This window comes from Triturus cristatus, chromosome 11 (genome assembly GCF_964204655.1).
Source record: "Triturus cristatus chromosome 11, aTriCri1.1, whole genome shotgun sequence".
In the NCBI taxonomy this organism is placed as follows: Eukaryota; Metazoa; Chordata; class Amphibia; order Caudata; family Salamandridae; genus Triturus; species Triturus cristatus.
In genome coordinates, this window is record NC_140594.1 from 611017713 (window position 1) to 611044870 (window position 27158).

General features: G+C 42.1%; 1 protein-coding gene across 10 annotated transcripts in view; it reads right to left on the minus strand.

Annotated features, from left to right (window-relative positions):
• Positions 1-27158, minus strand: part of LETM2 (leucine zipper and EF-hand containing transmembrane protein 2) — a 283485-nt gene that overhangs the window by 99238 nt on the left and 157089 nt on the right. For all 10 annotated transcript variants that reach the window (XM_085633949.1, XM_085633952.1, XM_085633950.1 and 7 more), the window contains exons 7-8: positions 18358-18561; positions 18159-18278 (exon numbers count right to left, since the gene is read on the minus strand). In XM_085633949.1, the coding sequence (XP_085490075.1) occupies positions 18159-18278; positions 18358-18561 (324 nt within the window). The remainder of the gene's footprint in view (positions 1-18158; positions 18279-18357; positions 18562-27158) is intronic.

Sequence of the window (27158 nt, forward strand, 5' to 3'; positions counted from 1 at the left end):
ATTACCGATTTCCTCAACTTCTTTTAAGTCAGATACATATACCATCAACTCTGGAGTTCCCAGGTTTCATCCTGTCACTCTCATTTGTTTATTTAGATTTCAATTTTATTCGTATTCAGAAAAGGTTTAGAGCAGGGCAGTAAGATCTTGACACAAGGTTTGTTACAAATGAACAGATGGTAACTTTGTCAAATTGAATTCTTACAAAATCAACATTTTGATTGTCGGGTTAACGATGACTTTTCAAAGCTCTGGAAAACTGCACCGACTGCATTTGGAATATACTATCAAATCATTGTGCGCCTCTGCTTTTTGTGTGAAATATTTGTGTGCACTAACGAGACGCTGAATATTGAGCACAGAAAGCCAATGCATCACTGAATTTTTTTGGGCTCATTGGTTATCCATGTTTGGGTAAATATTTATTAGACCACCTCCATCACACACAAACACAGACAAAATCAAAAGATCTTGCATAAGCGAGTCCTATTGCCTTTGCCAATGCTTGTTGTAGTTGACGAGTGATAACTGAGACATGCGTGTGCCACATGGTGTGATCTTGTGTAACATGGCAGGGGGTACTCAGATTGCACCGAAGGTATTCTTCCCAATGACCCACTGAATGGAGTAGAAGAGGGAGGTGCAGTTCCAGGTTGTCTCAGTAGACTTGACTTTGTTCAGGTGGCTTCCCACTGCTGTGCCTAGCAGCCAATTTCCAAGTATTGAGGAAAGCTCTGCCGGATAATAAAGTACTGAACAAAAATCTATTTTGCTGCAATGACTGAACATCACTAAAACAACTTGCCTCCCTTAGTAGAGTGGGTGGGGCCAAACATTAAGAACAGAGGGAAGGTTATAAAATTAATGCAAACCAACTCTGGTTGACATTATGTGATGGAATTTCTAAACAGATTATGTCAAATGAATATAAGTTGCTAAAGTCTCCCTCAAACAGGGAACAGAAGTTGGCTTCATGCTGTCAGGCAGTTAGGAAGTAAATACAGCGAAGAGGGTGAACAACTACAGGATTTATATGATTCCGCAGCAGAGGCAATTGCAAATGGTTCCCACTTCTGGAGTTTTAGCTCTTTAAAAAGAAAAATAACTTCAGGCCCAGATTTACCAAAATATTGAGCACGGAGTTAAAATGTGCACAAACATAAAATTGCAGAAACGTTTGCGGTGCCATATTGACTAAGCTACACATAAAATTGAGTTTTAGGGCAACACCAGGCTTTTCACCACATTGCAAAGGCAAGACAAAGGGGTCTTGAGTGGAAATGGTACTCAAGGTGCTAGTTTCTTTGAAACATCCAAGGTTAAACCACATGTGCAATTTTACAAATATTACACATGGGAATATCATGTGTTATTCAGCTTTTCCACTGTTTGTACCTGGTTTAATTTGGTGCTAGGATTTCACAAAAGACAAGGAATGTTTCTTTAGTAGGCCTGGCTCAGCATTAAATCGTAAAGCTCTTTGTGCTGCATCTGCCTGCTTACTTACACCCATTTGAATTCATTTTAATGGATTTGTACAGAACTCAACAAAGCCAGTACAGCACTGTACTTGTGTCCACTTTTTGTGCCGCTTGCTTTGCATAGCTCCACTTGGTGTTGCATACACACACAGTAAATCGGAGTCCTGGTGCCTCAAACAAGTTGCTCAGTTGGACAATCTATGAAGCAGAAGAGCTGAATAAAATGTCAGAAACCAGAACACTCAGTTCTAAAACAACATGGGGCACAATGGTCAAATAAATCATTAAAAGGGAAACAATGTTCAGTTTCTTCTCTAGCAAACACAAGGAGATGATGGACGGAGTGCTGAAACTTTTCAGACGCTCACCCCCAGGCACAGATCTGGGTTGAATCCATCATCGTTCTTTAGCTCACTTCGCCACCCCAGTTCAGACCCAGCTTTATGTAAATCAGTCTTGACCCTGTGCCTCATGGGAACAGTCCAGGCCGAAATGCCAAGCCAGGTCTTCCCTGAACCGGAAACATGCATCCTGGGACCGGTTTCAGGGTAACACCCCTCATCAGCCAGGCTAGCTTAAATCCAGTGGCAAAGTGAGCAAGGGAGCAGTGGCGTACAATGCCAACTTAGGGCGAATAAAGCAAACACAAGGAGATGATGGACGGAGCGCTGAAACTTTTCAGACACTCAACCCCAGTCATAGATCTGGGTTGAATTCATCATCGTTCTTTGCTCACTTCGCCACCCCAGTTCAGACCCAGCTATATGCAAATCAGTCTTGACCCTGTGCCTAATGGGAACAGTCCAGCCCAAACTGCCAAGCCAGGTCTTCCCTGGACCGGAAACAAGCATCCTGGGACCGGTTTCGGGGAACAACCCTCATCAGCCAGTCTAGCTTGAATCCAGTGGCAAAGTGAGCAAGGGACCCACGGTGGCATACCCTGCCAACTTAGGGTGAATAAAGCAAACACAAGGAGATGATGGACAGAGCGCTGAAACTTTTCAGACACTCACCCCCAATCACAGATCTGGACACCAAAGCAATTTCAAATTCGATGCTACGATTTCTGATTGGCTTATTGATGTGGCTAAAGCTAAGCAACCAATAGGAAGCAGGGGGTGATGTAGTCCTGAAACTGATATAGTTTATATACAGCAGTGACACGCAGATTATCAGTCAGCTTAACATTAAGCTCTATAAGGCAAGGTCTAAATGTATTCAATTAACTTAGTTACATAGAGCTACAACATAACCAAAAGTAGAAAGGAACACAGGCCTTGCACACAAATAAAGCTCTACAAAAGTATAGTCCCAAAATAACATCCAGAGAGCCACAGAGTTCGCACTTTTTCCTTGAATTTGCGCAAAACAATGGAGTCAATGGCTCAACAGACTGAATTCATGCAGTGAAGGCATTGATGCAATGCTAAAACGCCACAAACTGGATTGGTGGTTGATGATGTTGTATGTATGATGTGAAATACACAAACAAACTTCCTCAATTGGATGAAAATTACAGAAATTCTAGCAATGGCACCTTAAATTAGGACTGGGAAAAAAAAACTACAAAATGTTGCTAAACCATGGTGTGATTGCGAATTGCAATATAATGTATCCCAGATATTATTTTACAATGTTTTGTTGTTTCTTTCCACAATATTATGTTTTTTTTATTTTTACTTCCTGTTTGTAATGAGTTTTATTAATCAACAATAAAGTATTTTCACTGTACAGAAATAAGGAGAGGGAGTTGTCTGAACGTGAACGTACCTTCAAAGTTCAATGAGCGCACATTTTTATAATTCTTTTTCTCTTTACTTTTTTCCTTATGTTCCACATTTGCTCTCCTAAATGCTTTACCCTTTTTTACTTGTCTGTTGTTAATTCCCCTCTTTTTCCCCCTTAGGATGGTAAGCTACCATACCCCCCTTTATCTCTTCCTTCCCTTAATTTGCTTTTCACTCTGTTCATATCTCCTACAGATTCTTTTTATGTTTTTTCCACATTTTTAGGTTTGAAATGTTAGAGCTTGATCCATTGTTGCTAAACATAGTTTATTCTATGCATACTCTAAAGGGCTTAGGTTCATCGACTTTCAGCGATTTGCTTCTTTGGCTCAAGAACCTTCAGCTGCTGCTTTGAGACATTTGAACCGCATCTTGGATTAGCACATAGGAGTATTTTAGTCTCACCTTTTCCTACTGATTATTGTATATATCATTATGCCTCCACTGGAATGCATGATGGACTATTTTATATCTGAAAAAGACACTTTGTCGTAACACAGAATTCTTTACCTCATCAATCCATCATATACACAAAATGATCTCTGTTTTTGCTTTACATAGTAGCAGGTAGTGTATTGCTTATGGCAGCATCTGAGACCGAATGATGAACCCCTTGCCTTTGCAAATTATGGTTTTCATAGGGGGGGGGGGGGGGGGGGGCGGCATTTGTTCCTCTTACCTTCCTCCTATATCCTGGATCACCCAATCAATCAAATTCTTTATTTGGCATAAATACTGGTACCATAAAAGATCATAAAATACATCACAGAAAATTATAGCATTTAAAAGCAATATAAATTAAAACAGTCAAATCATTTCTAAAAATGTTTGTTACAATACAATGCTTTTCCTAAGATGTATAGCGCCCCAAATATAAAGTGAAGTACTAAAACATACAAAAGGTTTCTCAGGTGCAAATATATGACGTGCTGCAGTTTAAAGATTCCTGATATTGTGTGCGAGATAAATCGATTTTAAATAACATTTTCTCTAACCTATTATAAAAAACACAGAATAAGAAAGTGCTGAGTGCTTTGTATCGATACACCATCGCAGGGACAGGGGGTCATACTTGTAGGACATTTATTTATATCAGGAAAGGCAACCAGGTGATGAACAGTGCCCAAATACAATCTGGTTAGGACAAAACGATGTTGCCCGTTGGTTACCCAGATAAGATATGATTGCTACCTGACTGGCAGATGGCTTGATAATTATGTCATAACTGTTTGCTTCCTGGATTCTTCCTGCATCCTTCACTCCAGCCTATAATTCATAAAGGAGGCCTTGACTACACTCTTCTCAATGGAGAGGCTACTTGTGGGGTATCTCAGAACAGGTAGATCAAATAAAAAAAATAAAAGAGTCATTTATATAGGCTAACCACGGAATCTTAAGAGCATAGTCTAAGGCAAGGCAGTCTAAGGTAACAGACTTTGCATAACTGGTTTCTGCTTTTGTCCAGATAGACTGCCATAATAGCAAAGGTTTTAAAGCTAAATTATCCTCTGGGTAGCACAGACCAGTTTCCTTATGAACAATTAAACTAGATGCAGAGCAAGGTACACACAAAAAACGTTTAAGAAGACAAGTCTCTTCTAACTGGAGGGATTTACGGGGTGTGTAACCCCATAGTCCTCCCGGTAGGTAGCAGTTGATACACCTCTCGCTTTATATATTTCGACCATTGCCTTGATTGGCTGAGAACCGATTTTATGTGAGAACCTAAATAATCCCTCACATATTCGACTCAATTTCAGCGGACTATTTGACACTTGTTGCACCTATGATCAAGTGTTCAAAAATAAGATCTCTAGATTGCAAAAGGAGTTCACACTAGCAATTGATGAACCTTCTATGTAAAAGGCCATCATGAATGTTTTTTCCTTGTTTATTTTCATTTTCCTAGATGCCATGAAATACCTGAAGGTGCCCATTCATTTGTGTAGGCCGACTGGAGTCCTGGATAACAGGATTGGATCGTTGGTGTACAATAATATTGGCACCGAACGGCCCTTGACAGTGGGTACATCAGCCTGCAAAGACTGTAGGGTGTCATCCACCCCATTAATAAAGAGTAAAAACAAGAATTGCGTCAGTGAGCACCCCTTTCTGATGCCCTCTCGATGTTAAAAAAAAAAGGACAACATTCCACAGCTAGGAAACTAATGATAGGGATCACCAACTTCCAAATCTTCTGTTCCAGAAGTATTACTTTACAAATGCTGATTTTAATAACTACTCCTTGTGGAGGCAACAGCACCTGGTTTCAACTACAATAAATCCAGAGTTTGTAGCATAGCTGAAGCCCCATGTGATGTAGCTTCTCTGAAAAGACAATTTGCTTTTCCTTGGGTTAAAGGGAACAAGAAGTATCTTGTGGGAATCTTGACTTTATCATGCTACTCTTTCCAGGCATAAAATTCCACGTGTATTTTCACCTTATAGATGGGAAAAATGTTGAATGATATGGTGGGGAAGGATAACTTGCATCTAAATAAAAAAAAATCCTGGTTTCATAAATGTAATCTAATCTCTACCAATTAAGATCTTCTAATGGGTTATTCATTTTATCTAATCTAATTAAACATGTATAAATGTATGAGCGCTAATAAGGTCACTGGAGTGTCAGGGAAAGTACTTTGTATGTCTGTAGTTGAGAGGACTTGGCAGCTCCAGAAGAAAACATTGTTTCAACCAAATAGAAGGCCATCCATTAATGGTCATCAGCCATATAAACATGGTTAGATGATACCTCTCCTAGGGGGAGTGCCTTACCGCGCATCAAAGATGGCCGCATCCGTTTGAAGCTCTGGAGGAGGGTGCAGATGTCGGCAGTGTGGGGGCGGCTCCCCTGCTGTGTTTCGCACTGTGCGGCCCGTTTTTGACAGGGTATGCACAGGGGTAACAAACCTTTTGCTTTACACGACGTGGTTTAAACGAGCCGGTTCTCTCCCTCAGAGCTAGCAGTCATCTTAACAATGAGAGGAGTCAGCTCACTCCTCATGGGAAATGACTGACAGGCTCCTCCTTTAAAGGCAGTCCATATATTTGAAGGCGTTTTCTGCACCTGAGCTCCTTCTACAATTAGAGGTATTTATTTTTATTTTTCCTTATATTGTTCTCTTTTGCCCTACAGATGCTTTTTCTATGTTATGGTTGGCTTTGTTTGTCACACCGTCTCCCTCCCGTGTCATGCAACTCCATCTGGATCGGACATGATGTCTTCTTCATGTGGTCCCTCCCCAACCTTCATCGGTTTTTGTTAGGTACGTCATTCTTTCGGTGCGTTAGTTTCCCCTGTCAATGCTATATTAATGTTCAATGTATTTTTTTCTTTTCTCGCTACAAGTTCTTTTTTCTCCTCTTCCATTTTCTCTTCCTTTCTGTCTTTACTCCTCTCTTTTATTTCAAACGTTTTAACCTGTCTCATTTCTTGTAGAAGTTTCTTTCTCTACAACTGTCGTGGCTAGGCTATACTCTCTCTCAATTAAGGTCTGATTGTTCTCTTCATTCAGTTTGTTTGCAATGGTGTTGACAATGGTTTTCTGGAATGTCAGGGGTCTGAACTCTCTAATTAAAAGACAACGTGTCCTCACCCATTTGTCAAAACTTAACGCTCATATAGCTTTTTTGCAGGAATCTCATCTTTCGGATATAGAATGTATGAAACTGAGAAGGGATGGATAGGTGAAGTTTTCTTTTCGCCTGCTATGGGGAAAAAACATGGAGTTGTAATATTGTGTCACAAGCTATGTTCCCTCTAATGTGCACGCCTGAGCGCCCGCGCACCTTTAAGGCACCGAGCGCGCAGTGTCCCATGTGAAGCGCGCACACATTCTCGCAGCCGCCTGCGTTTAAAACGAGAGCGGCGAAAAACGGCAATTTACCGGTTGCCTGAGGCCTTAGTGAAAGGATTCCTGTTAATCCCAGCGCCCGTCATGCGCTGCAATTAACAGGAATACTTTCACAAATGCCCACAATCAGCACCCAGCCGCGCTCTACTGAGAAAAGACATGCATCAAGTCCAACAGCACGACGTGTGTTTTACACATCGTGCTTTCGGACTTGCTTCATTTCTTTTCTAAATATAGCACAGCTGGGTGCTTATTGTGGGCATTTGTGAAAGTATTCCTGTTAATTGCAGCGCATGACGGGCGCTGGGATTAACAGGAATCCTTTCCCAAAGCCCCAGTGGCGTAGCTAGGGGGGGGCGGTCCGCCCCAGGCGGCACTATTTTGGGGGCGGACAAAGGCATTCAAATACGGCTCGGCTTGCTTTCGTAGACGTTCGGGCACGGACAGAGAGGAATAGGACTCAGGCAATGTCCTCTATTTTTTTGTGCTGGCAGATGCCCCCCCCTCTTCCTATTATTCCCTTTCTTTCTGTCTTGCTCCTTACTTACTGAAAACCGTGACTTGAAGAAACGTTCACAACCTCTCTTTCCTTCTTTCATTTAGTTGCTTTCCTGTGAAATGGATCTAAAAAAGAAAAACACTCTTGCGGGGAATGCCCTTTTTCTGACATTTTTCTATTCCAAAGTGCAGCAGGATGGAGAGAAATAGAAGGTTTTAAATATGAAAAATAAATACATGTCTAAATAAAGCAAGACAGTTGCAAAGTGGCCAGATTGGTTTCATTCACATCCAAATACATCAACCTCACTTTACAGAGTTTGCCAGTGAAGCGCCACTTTTGTTTTCTAGTCTTTCTTTGAACAACATTGTTGTCCCCAGGTGGGAAAGTGTACCATTCCTGGAGGGACTGCAATACCTGGTTGATGGGTGGATTGGAAAACAAAATGTGTACCATGGCTCTGTGTTTATGGATGTGATCTTTTTAAACCATACTGCTTAAGTTTTTTAAGGATATAAGCAATGGACTTTGAAACGGTTCCCTTCAGGGCCCTGTAGTCAAGTCCTTAACTTTTCAGGTAAAACCACTCGCTGATTTCTGAATAGTGAGTGAGAGATCGTTAAGGTAACCATGTTGTTTCTGCTTACATTTCACATGCTTTACTTAATCTTGCATTCCCTATGAGTGTTTGCTTTTACTTTTTTTTTTAGGCAGCATATTACTCTTATCAAGTGCATAATTTGAATTGAACCACATCCAAGTGTTTATAGCGGGCACAATTAGGTTGTAGCTGAAGGCAGTGCGAGTTTCTCTCAGTGGGGCAGTATGGTCAGTAGGGGAGAGGATGTGGCACTATGGCCAGAGCTGTCGAATTTGGAACTGGGTTCAGCCTTCATGACCAGTCCACCAGACCACTCTACTGAGGGAACATATTCCCATGCTAGACCTTAGAAGGCCCCACTAGGCCGTAGAAGGCTTGATGTCTTAGCACAAGCAGGTGTAGACTAGTGGTGTCAATTGTGAGTTAACCTTGAAGGCCTGTCCACCACAATCCATACTGAAGTTCATCTCAAGTCTTGCAGGCAGGCCTACGAAGCAGCACACCCTAGAGCAACAGTGATCCAGTCACTGTGACTCTGTCACTGAGGTCACATGAACCTTGAGCAGGTTAGGGCGGTGCGAACGGTGTGACCGCACTGGATACCTATTTCGGGTGGGTGCGTAGTGTTTGCAAGTATATTATGGTTTTAAAAAAACTTGGTGCCTCCAGCAATTTTCAGAAACAATAAAAATGTCATGATAACTTCGGTCATTAATGTTCTTCCTAGAGAGAGATCCCAGTTTTGTCTAGTGGAAGGGTTGACTCCTGGAAAGGTAGCACAGAGGGTTAATGTGCCTGCTGCAAAGAACATGTACTATGCAGATCACAAAGTGCACTGCTTTAATGAGTGGACCATGATGAATGGTCATTTAATGTCAGCTGTAGATGATGAATTCCTGAACAGTGTCATGTATGTGCATGTTTGCATTGTGCTGAGAGGATTACCAGGTAATTGTTCACGCAGCTCTCTGATGGATGTCACATGCGGTTTTTCTGAGTCCCCAGAAAGATCATGCAGTCTGTGTGTTCTCTTTTGTACTGCCAGTCACTGGTGTATTCAACTGAGTAGCCTTGGACCATGTCATGTATGTGCATGTAACTTGCATGATCGAGGTAACTATTAGCAGCGATACTACGTGTCTCTCGGTCCTCTTTCAAGTGCTTGTCGTCCTTTTTCCCCAGCAACACCCCCTCCCAGGGGCTGCATTCTGAGGGATAGCCCCGGGCGCCACAAGCTCTAGCTACGCCTCTGCAAAGGCCCATAATCAGCCGCAGCCAGGATCCATTATAAATGCAGCAAGTCCAAAAGCACGAGTGTAAAGCACACGTCGTGGTTCTGGACTTGATGCATGTCTTTTCTCAATAGAGAGAAGCTGCGGGCTGATTGTGGGCTTTTGTGAAAGTTTTCCTGTTAATTGCAGCGCATGATGGGCGCTGTGATTAACAGGAATACTTTCACAAATGCCCACATAATTCACATGCAACGTCCATGTACATAGCTGCCAAGGTGTCAGATAGCTGTGTGTGATATTTTCCTAATTTTAGTATATTTGAGTGACATTTCAACGACAATGAGTGACACTGTTTGCAAGCAAAATTACGCAGTGATGACCAGGGAAACCTATAAATATCAGAAATGACACTGTCCTCCCTAGAAGAGGTCCTTTCATCCCTCCTATCTATTAATCTCTCCACCCTTTAAGCCTTTCATCCAGCGTCCATTTCACCTGTCTATTCATGCTCCCATCCATCTGTCTTTTCATCTAATCCATCCATCCTTCCTTTACCATTCCATCCATCCATCATTTCACCCACCTTTTATCAATCACCCATCCTTTCACCCTTCCATCCAGGTTTCCATCCATCTATCCAAACATTCATCCTTCAATCCATTCTTACGTGCACCCACCCATGCAAATATAACTTTATTCTTCCATCTCTCAAACCTTTCACCTTTGTATCCATCTTTATATTGACCTCTCCTTCTTGTCGCAGTTTCTTCCTTCGTTTCATATTTCCTATATTTCATTCTTCCTTTCTGCCCTCTCTTTCTCTTTCCCTCTATTTCCCTCATTCTTTCTCCATCTGTTATGGTTTCTACCCCGCATTTAGAAAAGAAATGCAGCAAGTTTTTATATAGTGCGAACTCAACCCAAAAGTATTGGAGCGCTTTACATGATTTATTATTATATATTTTTTGTATGCATGGGGAGATTAATTGATTTGACCAGAATCACAGGATGTTAGGCTGACCCGAAACTAAAAACCCATCTCCTAAACTGACAGCTCGAGCATTAAGCCACAACCCCAACCACAAAAGCGGAAGCATTTTCAATACTATATACAACTTGATGCAAAAAACAACCATTGACAAAGAGAATAGTCTTGGCTTCTTGTAGGTGTAATGTTACTTGTATTATATATCTGGATGCAATGACAGAAGCAACAAAATATCAGTAGGGTGGCGCACTATGCGATGCACATATTTTTAGCGTAATTGTTTTAAAGCCACACCCTTAATTACATTGGTTAAGCCCCTTTGAAAGATCCCCGAGTATTTTCATCCCACTCAAAGCCTTGGTCTACACGCATGGTCAGGTTCTTGGCGCACATAGCCTTGGCTGCAGCGCACAGAGACCTTACTCTGCCGCACACAGAGGAAAATAATTAGAGGGAACATTGGTCACAAGTCTTTGAAAATTCAGATGATCTCTCAGGAAAAGGATGCAGAGGGAAGATGGCTAATACTTAAAGTGTATTGTGATAAGATCCCAATTGTTCTGTTTAACATATATGGGCCTAATGCACCTGTCTGTCAATTCTGGTTTTTAATTTCTCAGAAGCCTTTGCAGTATCCTGATGATAATCTAATTCTGGCTGGTGACTGTAGCTTACCTGCTGACCATTTTTTTAATAGACACTCCTCGACGCACTACATACCAAACTAATCACAAAAAGCTTTCACATAAGCTTTTCAGAGACACGACTTTACTGATGCATGGTGATTATGCAAGCCAACCGTAAGGGAATATATATTTTTCTCCCCAGTACACCATACGCAATCCCGAAATGATTATGGGTTTTTTTCACATCACCTAACTCAATCCTTACATTCAGCAGACATTGGCTCCATTTTGATCTCCGATCATGCCCCGGTATCCGTGCATTTAGACATCATGCCCAAAGCTACCCTTCCTAAGAGATGGAGATTTAATAATTCCCTATTATTGGACTCCTCTTTCACCTCTTACTTTACTGCTTTTGCCCAAGATTTGTTTCCTCTTTAATCAGATGGATGATGTCCCCTTTCATATGGTATGGGATACATTTAAAGCCTCAGCTCAAGATTTTATAATTAATTTCATTTCTAAAAAGAGATGACTATCTCAATTGCAGTCTAAACTAATTCTTAATGAAATTAAACTTTTAGAACGTTCTTACTATACGTCTCATTCTCAACAAGCTCTAAATCAGCTTATTAAAGCCAAACTTAATTTTAATAAAGTATCCACTGATAACGCTACTTCTTACCTCCTTAAATCTAGTGCTAAGTATTAAGAATGCCAAAATAAGTCTGGAAGGTTACTAGCAAATTATCTTAAAATTAAACAAAATAAACTATGCATTTTATCAATTATTGACAACAGTGGCTCTTAGCATCACCGAGAGCAGGATATCCTAGCTCAATTCCAACTATTTTATACAAATCTATACACGCCAAACTGTCTAACCTCGGTTCCTGCAATCTTCAGCTATTTATTCTCTACTTTAAAACTGGTTTATAATCAAGTTGACTTTTCTTCCCTAGAGACGGATACTACTCAAACAAAACTTCAGCTCGCATTGCTTTCCCTTAAAAAACGACAAAGCTCCAGGGCCGGATGGCTTTACAGCGGAGTTCTATATACATTTTTCCAAATTGCTTCTTCCTAAACTCTGTCTATTAATTCATTCTTTTATTAATTCGGCTACCTCTCCTGGCTCATTTCTTGATGCCTTCATCTATTTAATTCCGAAAGCGGGTAAAGATCCGCATTTTTGTAAAAACTATTGATTCATCTCTTTAATTAACTTAGATTATAAAATTCTCTAAAGCATTGACTTTACAGCTAGAAGTGCTTCTTCCTGATATCTTAGGCAAGGAACAATCCGGTTTTGTCAAGGGTAGATATATTTCGGATAACACTCGTTTGTTTTGTAATATTATTTCTAGATCTGCAAGCTTACCGGATTCTTTAGCAGCCATTGCCTTGGATGCCGAGAAGGCTTTAGATTGTGTTCTTTGGTCTTTTTTATTTCAAACTGTAACTTGGTTTGGTTTTGGACCGAAATGTATGGCTTTCATTTCTCTCCTCTATGCTTCCCCTAAGGCAGCCATTGGTGCTAACAGTACGAATTCTTCTTTTTTAACCTACACAGAGGGGTTCGTCAAGGTTGTCCCCTTTCTCCCTTCCTTTTTAATTTATCATTAGAGCCATTTTTATCTGAGATTCGTCAGAATGTTAACATTCATGGTTTCATCCATGACTCACAACAGATTAAATTGGCTGCGTATGCCGATCACATTTTATTTTTCATATCTAAACCTCCTTCTTCACTTCCTGCTTTTGCATCAGAGGTTGCTTCTTACTCATCTGTTTCGGGCTATAGGTTGAACACCGACAAATGCAAAATTTTACCCCTTATTAAATTCACTTTTAGTAGTGATTTTCTTCTTCCCAATTTACATGGCAATCTAAACAACTTAAATATCTCGGTCTTCAATGCTCTTCCTCCCTTATCTCTTCTATTTGAATTAATGTGGACAATTGTACTGAGAAAATCTCTTCTCTAACTAGTAAATGGCATCCTCTTTACTTGTCTTGGTGGGGTCGTCGACACCATTAAGATGATGCTGGTTCCTATTATTCTGTTTACCCTTTCTAATATTCCCCTACATGCTCCTCTCAAGCATAACAAGAAACTAAATTCAATACGGTCTGCTTTCCTTTAGAACAATAAGAAACCTTGTATGTCTTTAGCTAAGCTGAAACGGCCTAAAGTTGAGGGTGGAGTACACTTTCCTGATTTCCCGAAATACCATAAGTCCTTCCTTTTGCGACAATCTTTTCATTGGATTGCATCCTCTTCACTATACACTGCGTTATGGGTTGATTTGGAACAAACTTATTTAGTCCCTTTATTCTTTTCCAGAATCCTGTCCTTCTTGCGAAAACCACGAAAATTGTCTAATCCTATTATCAATAACACTTGCAAATTATTATCTTCTGTGATTTCTTACTCTCCCACATATATTTACTCTTTTCTTAACTCTACTATATGGAATAACCAATTTATTCAGGTGAAGAAACATCCCATTTATTGGCATTCCTGGAGAACTAAATGGTTGATTTGGGTTCATCAATTATTTGATCAAGAATAATTTCTTACTTTTCCTCAAGTTCAGGATCTCTTTAGCCTTCCGTCTACCTTCCTAGCCAAATTTCTACTTTTCCGGGGAGCTATAATTCTGTTACGGCCTCTGTTACTTCATCATCCACATAATTAGCTATTATTTTACCTACATGCCCTAAGGCTTATCTTATTTATTCCCATTTACTTGAAGCTTCCACTTTGAGACCCAAGTGTAAGACTAAACTTGCATGGAAGGAAGATCTTTCCATAACTTTACCTATATCCACCTGGAAACGAATCTGGACTAAAATTAGAAAATCCTTCCGTGCAGCTAGCACTACACAAACACTGTTTTTCATTTACAACAGAATTTTTATGACACCAGACTCCCTTTATTTGATTAATCAAGATATTCCTGACACCTGTTTTGTTCTGTACCGCAAGCTGACTTGAAACACTTATCTTTCACTAGTCCCCTAGTTTCTGGTTACAAGTGTGGGATCAAATTAATCTTATGTTCCAGAGTAATTTTTCTTTCTCTATTTCCAATGGATTTTCGGGTAGTGTATCCAAGGATTAAGATAATACTCCTTTTAATACACAGGTGCTAGATTTATTATTGGACTTGCTTTTCAACAAATAACCCGTAATTGGAAGGATTTTACACAATTGTCTTTTAATGCATGGTGCTATGCAGTATGTCACAACCACCGACTGGATACTGCATACATGCACCCTTTATCTCTTGTTTTAAAACCAAAGGCCCTTTGGTCAACTGTTACCTCAATTTCTTGATTATTCCGCTATCACAACTTTTGTCCCCCACCTCACCTCCAAGAAGCTCTGCAACCTCCCTGACATTCCTGTCAAGTTCTTAAGACTCATATATATCAATTATTCCATTATATTTTCTCTAATATGTATGGTTGATGAATAATCAGACTAATTTTTTATGCATTGTATGCCTCTTATTTTGTTTTTCTTACTTTTCTTTTGTTTGTTTTCCTTGTCTGTATATCTTGATTAATTGCTTGTAATATTCCACTGTATGTTATCTTGAGCCGAATAAATATACTTTTTTTAAACTTAAAAAAGATGATACCTCACCTACAATTCACCATATAAAAAGCTTTTTTGTTTGTACAAAGGTACAGAACCTAGTACTTGAAGAGATAAGCTCCCCTACTTGACAAGTATAAGCAATAGCAATTCTGAACAAGCAACTGGAAGGCCAACTACATTAAAGCAGCTAAGTACTCCCAATGCATTAATTACAAAGAGTATACAAACCAAACTAGTCTGCAGGTGACATAGTACACTGGTTAGATTTGATGTCATGTGGGCTGGTACACCAAACTAATCAATATAGTGTAATGTTCAATACATGGTGGTCATGAAGTACAGCACAGACCTTCTCAATATCAATATTGTCCTTCATCCATTGTATTGCCTGCCAAAATACACATTCATTCTTGACATGATAACATCAGCGATGCAAGATCTTATACACTGGTTTTACCCGGAAGCAAACTGATCTGTTAAAAGGCTAGTATACTCTGCCACAGTCCATTTTTAGGTAGCTCACCAATTACTTTGGGATGGGCGCATGCCCTCGGTTTAAATTGAGCACACTTTGAAGAAGGTGGACTGTCACTCCTAGATTTTGAATATCATTTATTATATGGTCTCTCGACTGCAGCTTCTCCCGCTGTAGCTGGCAGAGACCCCCAACAGAGAAAGATACTTTTGGTTGGCTGTTACCCTCAGACCCCCTGGAGAACTGGGTGTGGCGCATTTGACTCTGAGATGCAATTCCCCTAGAGTGCCATACTTAATAGCTTTAATGTCTCAGGTCTGGGAAAGTTTCTGCAAATGTGGTGTGAGAGGAACACCTTTTGCATCTACTTTGGAGATCAGGACTTACCTGAGCTTCCACAATCTGTAAACTGCAGGAAAGCAGGCAGGATGGATCGAGGGAGGCTGACAAGAATTGTGAGACCTGTATGAGGGAGATGTGTTTATTACGTTTGTGGAGGCCAGAAACTTAGTTCAGATTGGTCTGAGTCAATTCTTGACCTTTGCTAGCAGCACCCAGATGCTTGACGGCTTTCCGGATGAGCCCCCAGAATCACACATGCCTAATGCCATTGTGGAACGGCGGGAGGGAGGCAGATGTGCCTTGTTGATTTATAAGTCAATGCTGTAGGATAAGATAAATGAGCCTCTGACAATACTTGCTAACTAGGAACATGATACTGCTGACACACTTACAGATCTGGAGTGGGACAGGATGCCTGGGTACCACAAAGAGGTAGCCAGCAATGGTAACTTTGGATTATTATCATTCAAATTAAATGTACCCGACGTAAGTACAGAACTGCCCTACATGCAGACATGCTGTGGCTGACCTACTCCGTATGGTATGATCATGTCCAGTAATTAGCGAATATTGGGCAATGGTGACTAAGGCCCTGTCTATGATACCAACACTTAAGATTGACTTCTCTCTGAAACACTACATTTTGGGCCTACACCCTATATCTAAAAAAGGTAAACCTCAACATAGGTTTGTATCCCGGCTGTTGTAGTTAGCAAAACGTAGACTAATGATACATTGTTGGATTAATCCTAGAGGTCCCTCAATAAAGCTGGGATACAAAGACATCCAGGAGGGGCTGTTGATGAGCAGATACTGCTCAAAATGATATGAATGATGAAAGGCGCTCTGATGATATTCATCACTGGCGTACGCTGACATACATACTCCTGGAAGAGTAATCTGGTGAAGTTCCAAGGTGATGTATCATCCTCAGGTTGATCAATCAGCTGAGCTGTTTCGTATGTGGGACACAAGATATATATCTTCTGCTATATGTTTTAATGTTATTGAAGTAGGAATATCAGAGATCATTGCCTGCTTGCTACTCTGTACTGAGCCCTCTCAAGGATAAATGTTGTAATCACGGATATACTATCTGCCACTGTCAAGAAATGAATACAAATTGTTTAAAAAATGCTAGTAGTCACTGGCCAACAAATGAAAATTCTGGTAACAGCAAATGATACCTCTCTGATGGGTAAAGTGTAGAATATAGCTACAAGAAAAAAATAATAGCAGCCTCAATAGGAACTATTTTGTGCACATGTAGATGTGCTTGTTCATCGTTCTTAGACTATGCTTCCATGTTAGAGGTTAGCATTGTGAAAGACAGAAACCCCGTTTGCTATGCTCACTGTTTGACAAACCCCTTTCTACTGTACTAATATCCACATCTGTGAAGACGCAACATATTATGACAAATCCTCAATCACTTGGAACACTACTGTAAACTCACTGACACAGTAAGCATTGTCCTATGCCTCGGTTAGTGAAATTGTTTAGGTTCTGCCTGTGACCACTTGCTTGTTTAAAAATGAATAAAAATATCATTGAGATAAACCCCACAAAGAAACATATTACTTGTGACAATGGTTTTGCCACCTTAAGCTGTTCTACTTTCACTTAGTGTGCGTATTCCACCATCTGTTCGGATCAAAAAGTGATAATTGTTTTACACCGTTTGTTTTTCTTTTTCTCCTTAAAGATGGGTGTGTCTGGCGAAACCAGATCCTCAAGAGTAGGCTATTAAACCACACTTTGTGTGGACATGCCTTCAGATTATTATTTACTACATGCAATTGTGTATCACACAGTTATAGCTGGATTGTATCTTAAGTAACTATCATGCATGCCCTAAAGTAATTATAACTCACGCCTCCACTATGCATAATGTTGTCCTGAATTATGTAATTTCAGATGTTGCAGTGATGTTATCAATGATACCATAGAACATATCATGAGTAATGTAATATGAGGGGTAATTAGCAGTGCATGGCGAGGGAGTGAGTTATAGTTACTTGCGGGCACTATAACTGGTGAATTTCAATGGTCTTGTTTGTTTAAAATAGTATGTTTTAGCTGACATCTTCACTGAACTATAACATAATTTTACCCTTTGGTTGTTCCAGTGAATTAGTAAGGATTTTTTTTTTAATCCAAAGTAAGAAATTATTATCATACCTATCTATAATGTCACTTTAACCTTTGGATTTTCCAGTGAATTTCGAAGTTTTAAAAAAAACATAAAGTAATATTTTATTACCACACGTAATAACAACATCATGCCATGCACGGCCTACAGCCAAGCCTTCTGTCCAACTCCCACCTCCTCCTGCCCCTCCCCACCCCCTCAAACCCCCACGGGCATGTCAACTCCACGCAGCGCATGTTTTTCAGCCGTGCTCAGCCTGGGGTTGGCCACTGGCTCTGCTATCAAACCCTCGTGGGCAGTCAAAAGTAAACCCACGACGTGCACGGCCTTCAGTAATGCACGGTGTGGAGTTGGCTCTGGGGCTTGGCCTGTGGTCAGGTCCTGCATCCAACCCCTCCCTGGAATGGTGAATGGAGAAACACGTAAAGAAACTATCACAAAACATAGCCCTAAATGAAGGTCTATGGCACAAAAGTAAATGGTAAGAAGTGACAGAAATGTTTTTCACCTGCTTAATTTGTTCTCTCAGCAGTTCTTCGGTCAAACCTAAAGATCTCATCCCTCTAGCTCTGCTAACAGCTTGCAACTCGGAAACGCTTAAGGAATCCACTCCTTCTTTGGCAATCATCTGAAAGAAAGACAAGGCATACTCATACTCCTAACCTGGAGAATTATTATTCTACTGTAGAAACAGAACAGGTCCTTACCTCGTCATCTGCTTTAATGGACCGAAGATTCATCATTAGCTGGAAACGAAGTAGGTTGTTGGTGCCAATAGGCTGCAGTTCTAGCAGTTTGCACAGAGCTACCAGCTGTGATCTCTCAAGGTGTTCCAGAGTCAGCTCATCCTCGAACAGTTTAGAAAACCTTACAATCTCCTTTGTGCTGGGCTGCTCACCTGTGTGGCGGACCTGCAAAGTAAAGTAAGATACATTCATCAACAAATTATCTCACTTGAAGGAACTGTGTTGCCAAAAAGATACGTTGCAAAATGGTAACAAATAGTCAAAGACAACCACAGGCTTACACTGGCGTATATATAATTTTCTCTCGTTCCAGACAACTAACTGGTTTAAACCATATTTCTAAAAGGAAAGAACTGCAAACTGTTCCCCTATGAACATTTGTTTTAACACAGAGCCAGGCAACTGTGTATGTTCATCCTTCTCTGCAGGTCAAGCTCTTTATCCTGCATATACTATGTTTGACTAAGACTCAAAGTCAGAGATACATTTAGGCAAGTATTTTGAGAGCAAAGCTGAGCCGATAAGAAAGAGTGGGTATTACTAAAAGAACTTGATGTATTAAAGTATTCTGCAGTTGTAGAGCTTCCATTTCGTGAAATCATAGCGTTTGCCACCACAAATGAACTTATAACAAAGTACAAAGCCATTCTACGTGTCGGATCACAAATGGGAGGGGTGTGAAAAAAGTGTTCCCTACTCTGTGATTCACAAAAGTATTTATCAATGATTTGTGAGCAAAATTGTGGTTGCAAACCACTGACGTGTTACTGACATCAAAATTGGGTGATAACTGATTTCCCAAGGTGTAACTGCCTCAAAGGACATGGGCAACCATAGGGGAAGCCAAAAGACAACTGCATGCGCCCTCCAATATCGTTCCTTTTTTTAAAAAACAGAACTGGATTTGGGTGCTTTGAAAACATTTTTTCAAAAAAGGCAATGCGAATGCAGGAATTGAGGTCTGCTATCTCTTAAAGGCCTCCATTACTGCATTCGCAGATAATCGTAGGGGTCCCAACTGAGTCATGACTAATAAATATTAATAAGGCATCTAGGGCCATATGTATCAAACGAATTTGCATTTGCAAACAGGGCGATTCACAAAATTTGACAGTTTGCAAATGCAAAATAGCCTTTCCAACATTAGGGAATTGTAAAATCAGCGAATCCCAAAAATTGTGATACCAAATTGCAACTCGTTTAGGCAATCGCAAATTCAATTAATTAACCATTCGCAAATTGCGAATGGTCGCAAAATGGGGATTTTGCAAGTGCAATTTACCACCAACTCAATCAGCTGGTAACCAGGTGCAACCTATATAAAAAGGCCCAGAGTGCATCAGCATTTAACACAATGGCTGCTCTCTACGTCATGGCAAGGAGGATGAGGATTCTGGAAGGTTTGCGGTGGAGGAGACAAGAGTGCATTTTCAGAGTGCACATAACATTGTTTGACCAGACTGAGAAGGAATTCTATGAGAAGTATAGATTAAATTCTGCTATGATTTCAGACTTATTAGCTGAACTGCACCCACAACTGCTGCGTGACACTCGCAGGACCAATGCTATTTCCTCAGGAAGCTACCACTGTGTAATAGCTGCAGCAGGAGGGGTGTCCCTAAGTGTGCTTTAAAGCGTTGTAAATGTCTTTCTGAATGCAATGTTCAAGAAAATCAGTTAATAAATCAGATTTCCTAACACACCACAGGACTTGCAGCTCACTAAATTTAAATTTTAACAGGTAGCACAATTCCCACACGTTATTGGCTGCATTGATGGGACAAATGTTACAATATGTCCTCCCTCTGTAAATGAGTATATTTTCAGAAATAGGAAATGTAGTCATACATTAAACATACAATTGACAAGCAATGCTTCAAATATCATAACTGATAAAGTGGCTAGAGTCCCTGGTAGTACCCACGATTCCTTTATTTTTCGCCATAGTGGAATATACACATGGCAAATTGGTGATGAATTTGGAGAAGGATATCTACTAGGTAAATCTCTTTTACACTGTGTAGCACATAGTACAGAAGCAGTAACTCATGACAGTGAATCATTATTTGATCTGGTCATTGTAGGAGACCGTGCATATGCTGTGCGCTCATTAATCCTCACCCCATTTCTGAATCCATCCACTCCAAGCGAGCACCGTGACAATGCAGCACATAAAAGCACATGTAATGTAATAAAAAGGACCTTTGGCCTGCTCAAGACACTTTAGATGTCTACACAAGAGTGGTGGTGCACTACAGTACAGTCCTGAAATCAGCTGTAAAATTGTGGCTACTTGTGCCATGCTGCAGAACAAAGCTACCACAAGAGGCATAGCCCTGGACCTGTCGGATTCAGATTATGACGATGAGCCATGTCCAACCCGTCAACTTGAAGATGGATCAAGGGCAGCAGAAGGCAGACAAAGATGTGCTGAAATTACGTGCAATTATTTCTAAAGTAAGTAATGATGAGACAATGCATTTCATGATATTGCTGCTTAATTTCATATTTATTACCTTAATTTCAGGTTAAATAGGTCATCACCAAAAAAGTTGTGCCATAATGCGCAATTTGTGCAAAATCAAATGTGTCACCACAAACATGACAAATGTTTTGTAATGTCCCAAAACAACAAGCACAGATACATGTCTATATCGCTTTTTCCTTCCACGCACTCCACTAGGGCGTTAAGTGGGCTCTGTACTATCTCTTGCTGAGGCCTCTGTAGCTATACTACATCTCAAACTGCGATGTCTATTTTCCAACGCAGGGGCAGTGACACTACTGAGGCTGGAGAGCTTCTCACTATCCTCTACACCTAAAGCAGTGTTTCCTGCAATCCTAGCAGTCTGCATGTTCTCAATTGTATTTGTGACTTGCACCAAACCTCTTGCAATGTCTCCACAATAATGTGCCATCTCCACTTGCATGGTGACAGCGTGTCACAAACGCAATGCAGTTGCATTTGTCAGGCGATGGACAGATCTTGTAAACCCATCCAATCTCCCCATTAGTTGGCGATGACGCCTACTCTGTGTGACGTTGTCCTACTGCATTACTGTGCACAGTTCCTTGACGGCAGATGTCAACTCCTTGAAATTGTCTGCAGTGGCTTTTTGTCATTTGCTGCAACACTTTGTATATGGCTACACAGTGCAGCATTATTTGCCAAATGTTCACTGTTGTATTATTAACTGCGACTCTCTCAATGCATTGGTGGGCTACAAATAAAATGTGGCGGGGAATGTTAGTGGATTAAAGTTTTATACTGTCTTCCTAATTGGTAATCTTGTAATAAAAACTATCATATGTTGCAATTTGTTCATCTTACCTTTGCCAGTACTGGGTGTGGCTGAGGAGTCAATGTCTGTGACCCCAACAATGGCTTCTGGCTGCAAACATGCCTCTACCATTTCCTCCAAAGGGGTGGATGGTGGCTGGGCGGACGGTCCTCTGCCAGTTCGCCTTGCCTCAGCAAGCCTGCTTGCTACCATCTCCTTGGCCCGTGTCCGTAGGTTATACCAGCACTTGCAAATTTCTTCAACTGAGCCCTGCGTGACACCCACCGCACTGATCTTGGCCCGCATGTCCTTCCATATTTTTTTTTTTTCACACTCTGGTAGCTGCAATAAGCTATTTCCAAAGAGTTTATCATGGCTCTTCACTCCTCCTCTATGAGAACCTCCAGTTCTTGCTTACTGAATTTAAATTTTCTTTTGCACCCTCCAGCCTCCTTGCCATTCTCTTCAGTGTTTATGATAAGTTTGGTACGCAAAAAAAACACTCCAAACAGTTGCCAAAGCACTCTGCTGCAATAGTCTGCCTCCTGCTCTGGGTCCTGCAAACAGCATGGATTGACCCACTTCCCGATTGTGAGGTCATACAGCTGCTCTAAAACGCGACATTCGCAATTTTGCATTTACCTAATTGCTATTACCTATTAGGTCATCACTATTTAGTAGTTGCAATTTGCAAATGCAAATTTTAAGGAATTGCTAAATCTTTACCGATTCCTATGATAAATCTGAAATAGCGAGTTGGCAAAATTCATTATTTGGTATTCGCAAATGCCGATTTTGATACATATGACCCGTAGTTTGGCAACTTAATGCAAATATCCATTTTGCAATGAAACTGATCAGTCGCATCGCAAAATGAATGCTGTTCGCAACTCAGTCTTTGTGCAATTTGCACATGCTTGTTTGCAAACAACCCTTCAAATATAGGGGCCCTTAACCCGTTGACCGCGGCGTAAAATCCGCCGCGGTGCGGGTGATTGATTGCGCGGGCGGGGCCGCGTCGGCCAACGGACGTGCGCAGCACTACGGAGGTAGTGCTCGCGACGGCCGTTGGCCGACGGGTGCATGGAAAGGGTTAATTACTGAGTACATAACATATCCTCTCTCTTAATTTTAACTTTCATAATCCCTAGTAGTGGGAACAAATATTCAAGCAGACTGAACAAAGAGTAGACCAATGAACAGGCACAAGATAAGAGGATACCAAGAAAAGTTTGACCAAATTAACCATCTGCTCTGGTACTGACGAATGCAAGTGAGTATTCCCTGAGCCCACACTGCAAACACGATGTTCTGAAACAAAAAATGCCACATTGCCTTTGGTAGACGTAGCATGGGCCATTTGTGGAAGACAAACAACTCAACTCTCCTAGCAATGCTTTTTGAAAGAAAGTGCTGATTGCAAAAAGAAAACCGCCTGCTCATGCAATTTCAGATGACGGAACGCCACTACAGAACAACACACAACAGGAGGAAAACCTCATATTTTTGAAATCGCAGTAGGAGAGAAATAAGTGAGTGTGATGAACATCTTGTGGCATGGTTTCCTGTCTTTTTGCTACTGGCCTCCTATTTTTGACAATGTGCTGAACTTCGTTTTTGCTGGTTTTAGGACTCTGGGCACCTTACCCCTGCTGACCAGGGCTAAAGTGCATATCCTCTGTTTCTAAAATGTAATGGCTTTTTGTTTCTCCATGATTGGCATATTTGATCTACTAATAAGTCCCTAGTACAGCGCACTGTGTGTGCCCAGGGTCTGTAAATCAAATGATACTAGTGGGCTTGCAGCACTGATTGTACATGCGTAGCACTGAAAACATGTCTCAGGCATGCCACTACAGAGCCTCTGTACGCAGTTTTGGACTATCATGTCAACCTGGCATGTACAACTACTTGCCAGGCCCTAAACCTTCCCTTTTAGTACATGTAAGAACCCCTAAGGTAGGCACCTCTAAGGTAGGCCCTAGGTAACCCCATGGGCAGGGTGCAGTGTATTTAAAAGGTAGGACATGTGGTTTTAAGTTTTACATGTCCTGGTAGTGAAAAACTGCTAAATTCATTTTTCACTACAGCAAGGCCTATCTCTCCTATAGGTTAGCATTGGAGCAGACTTGTACCATTTTACAATGGTTTCTTCAAATTGAGTGCATATAAAAAATTTGAGTTTGGTGTCTCTGGACTCACAATTAAAAAACATCTTCTCATGAAGTAAATTACAGGTCTGAAAATGGCACTTTTTAAAAAAGTTGGTATTTTCTTACTTTAACCGTTCTGTGCCTCTGCCTGCCCCGAGAATACACATCTGGGTTGGATGACAACTAGGCTTCGTGAATTCACTTTAGACAGTCACACAAAAAGGGAGCTGAAGTGTGCCCTGCATATCCTGATGACCCATCACCAGGCTGATGGGTCTTCCTGAGCTAGAGTGGTGGGAGGAGTTGGCACTTGCACCTGGATAGGGTTCTGCCTGTCACCACACAAAGAGCTGCCTACCTCTGCTGTAGTGTGTCTGGAGCCAGGGCCAGGTAGGGCAGGGTCTTGTGCACCATAAAGACCTTTACTTTGAAGTCTCCCAACTTCAAAAGCTGAAATGAGTATAGGTACTGGACCTCTGAAACCGCAAACTCAGAACACTCTGGACTGAGGACATTCTACCAAGTAGAAGAAGGGCGGTTGTGCTGCCAGGAGGGGCTGCTACTTTGCTGCTTGCTTTGCTGTGCTGGCCTGCTGCTTCTGTCTTGGAAGTGGGAGGACTGGACTTTGCTCTCTGCATCCTGCTTTCTAAGGTTCTACAAGGGCTTGAATTAAACGTGCCTCCTGTTGGAAGTCTCATGGCCATCTAAGACTTCACCTGCAGCGCCTGGGCTTTCTCTCTGAGAGCCCTACTCTGCCAAGTGGTGCCAAATCCGGTTCCTTGGCCCTCGGAAGTGAGTTCACTGTGCTAAACAAGAAGAAGCCAGGCCATCGACTTTGAGTGTGACTTCAGAGCCGGCACTACTCTTTGACACCGTGCTACTGCCTGCACCAAAGCTCTACGCAACGACCGTGACTTGCAACGCAGGCCTAGACGCCACTGCAGCGCCTCTGAAGATCTGCCACAGCCTGAGTCTGGAGCACCACGTCAACGAAGTCCATGACGCCCAACTCTGCCGCAGCACCTGTGGCCCTGTGTTGTGACATCGAAGTCGACACCTCGTGGCTTGACCCTCAATGGTTCATTGATCCCGCACTGCCAGAGGAAGCGCCACCTCACAGCCAACACCACATCACCTCCCCTGTGTCTTGCAACATCCCGGACGTCCCTGACGAGCCAACTACATGCACCGACAGTACGAAACCGATGCCGCACTGGCCTCAGGGATGCTTCACATCACTGGCGATTCGCAAAGTCTTTGTTTCGTCATCATTTCCAAGGTACTGTGACAGAGGTCTGTACGACTCCGTAGTCAATCCGCGCTCCATCTCCAAATTTGATATTTGACTATGTCAAGCATGTTGTTATAGCCCCAGGCAGAGCTATTGTGTTTCTATGTGCTAGACCTGCATCTAATATTAAAGAAGTGATATCTGGATTCGTGTATGAGGGATTTTTGTAGTTCTGGTCTTGTTTTAATCAGATAAATATTGACTAGTTTTCTAAACTGATGTGGAGTACTTATTTAGTGTTTTCACTGTGTTCCTGTGAGTGCACAAACACTTTACACATTGCCTCTTTAGTTTAGCTTGACTGCTCTGAGCCAAGCTACCCGAGGGTGAGCACAGGTAAACTTAGCGTGTACTACACTCACCCGGCCTAGGATTGTGCGTCCCTACTTGGACAGGGTGCATGTAACGCCCTGAACGTCTCAGGATCGTTTAACAGACACGATAATGAGAACGCAACCACTTGTGAAGGTTTAGTTATTTTAATGAAGGCAAAAATAATACAAGGAATAAACAAAGGTTATAGTCACTGGAATCCTCCAGGCTAAGTACGTTACCAGCCCACAGCACGGATGGTCCTAACCGTCCTCTGCATATACGCCGATCCCGGCGTATGCCAACAGAGGGCAGAAATGAAATGGCCGACAATGCCAATCGGTAGGCTGTGAGGGGCACGAAGAGTGTTGGGGAGAATCGAGGAGTCAGGGAAACACCCAGCCGGGGTCTCTACCTGAAGGGAGCAGCCGCTCAACCTCTTCCTCAGACTGCACCGGGACGCGGAGTCACCTCCTGGTGATGCGTCACCGATACCCCAATCACAAGCAAAGAAGACTGAACCGAGAGCAGCCGCTCGATCGATCCTGTGGACTTCCGAGTCTGTAACGCGGCAAACACCTCCTGGTGTGCGTTACAGCTGGCAGTCCCTGTATCTCTGGTCGGGCTGGGAGTTACGACTCCAACCAGCAAAAGCGCCACTGCGCTTTGACTCAGCCGAGTCAAAAAGCGAAGCTCAATGGTTATCCGGTAGAGCTTCCGGGTCCTTCACAGGTGACGATGGGGCAAGACACGGCCCAGGGAGTAACGACTCGACCTACCTCCGTTCTTGCCTTACTGGAGCACCACTCCGGAACACTGCTCTTCACTAAGCAGGTACGTCGGTGTAAACACAATATCCGACAGCGTTGTACCTCCCGGTTCCTCCCTTTATAGGGCGTGTTTTCCTTGAGTTATGTAACAGCTCTCCTGTTTACATAAGGGCGTGTTTTCCTTGAGTGATGTAACAGCTCTCCTGTTTACATAAGGGCGTGTTTTCCTTGAGTGATGTAACAGCTCTCCTGTTTACATAAGGGCGTGTTTTCCTTGAGTTATGTAACAGCTCTCCTGTTTACATAACCTCTCAACCGCTAAGCATCCTGGGAGATGTAGTCCGTTTTCGCTGGTTACCGTTTTCCTCCCCTCGCATGACAGGAATTCTTGACAGTACATCCTCCCTCTCAGCGGCTCCCCCCGGGTCCAGCGCTGGCAGGAAAACGCCGATGGAACAAGGAGACCAAGCGCGGAGCATGAACCCCTTCAGCCGGTTCCCATGACTGCTCCTCCGGGCCATAGCCTTTCCACGCAACCAGGTACCACAGCTTCCCCCTGCGCCATTTGGACGCCCGTATGCCCGACACTTCATACTCCACCTCCGACTCCACGCATACCGGCCTAGGTGTCCCAGACGGCTTGGAGGGTGCTGGTTTGAGCAATGATACATGAAAGACAGGGTGTATCCGCAATGACTGGGGCAAGCACACCTTCACGTTCACGGGACCCATACACTTGGTAATTCGATAGGGGCCCATGTACTTGGGATGGAACACACTGTTCTTTCGAAACCTCATGTTTCTTGTGGATATCCAGACGTAGTCTCCAGTGCGGTACAGTGGCCCGGGCCTTCTCTTCCTGTCTGCCGCAGCCTTGTATCTTCTCTTGGCCTCTATTAGGACAGCCCTTGAGCGCATCAACGTGTCTTTTATGTGTGCCACCCTGTCCGCTGTG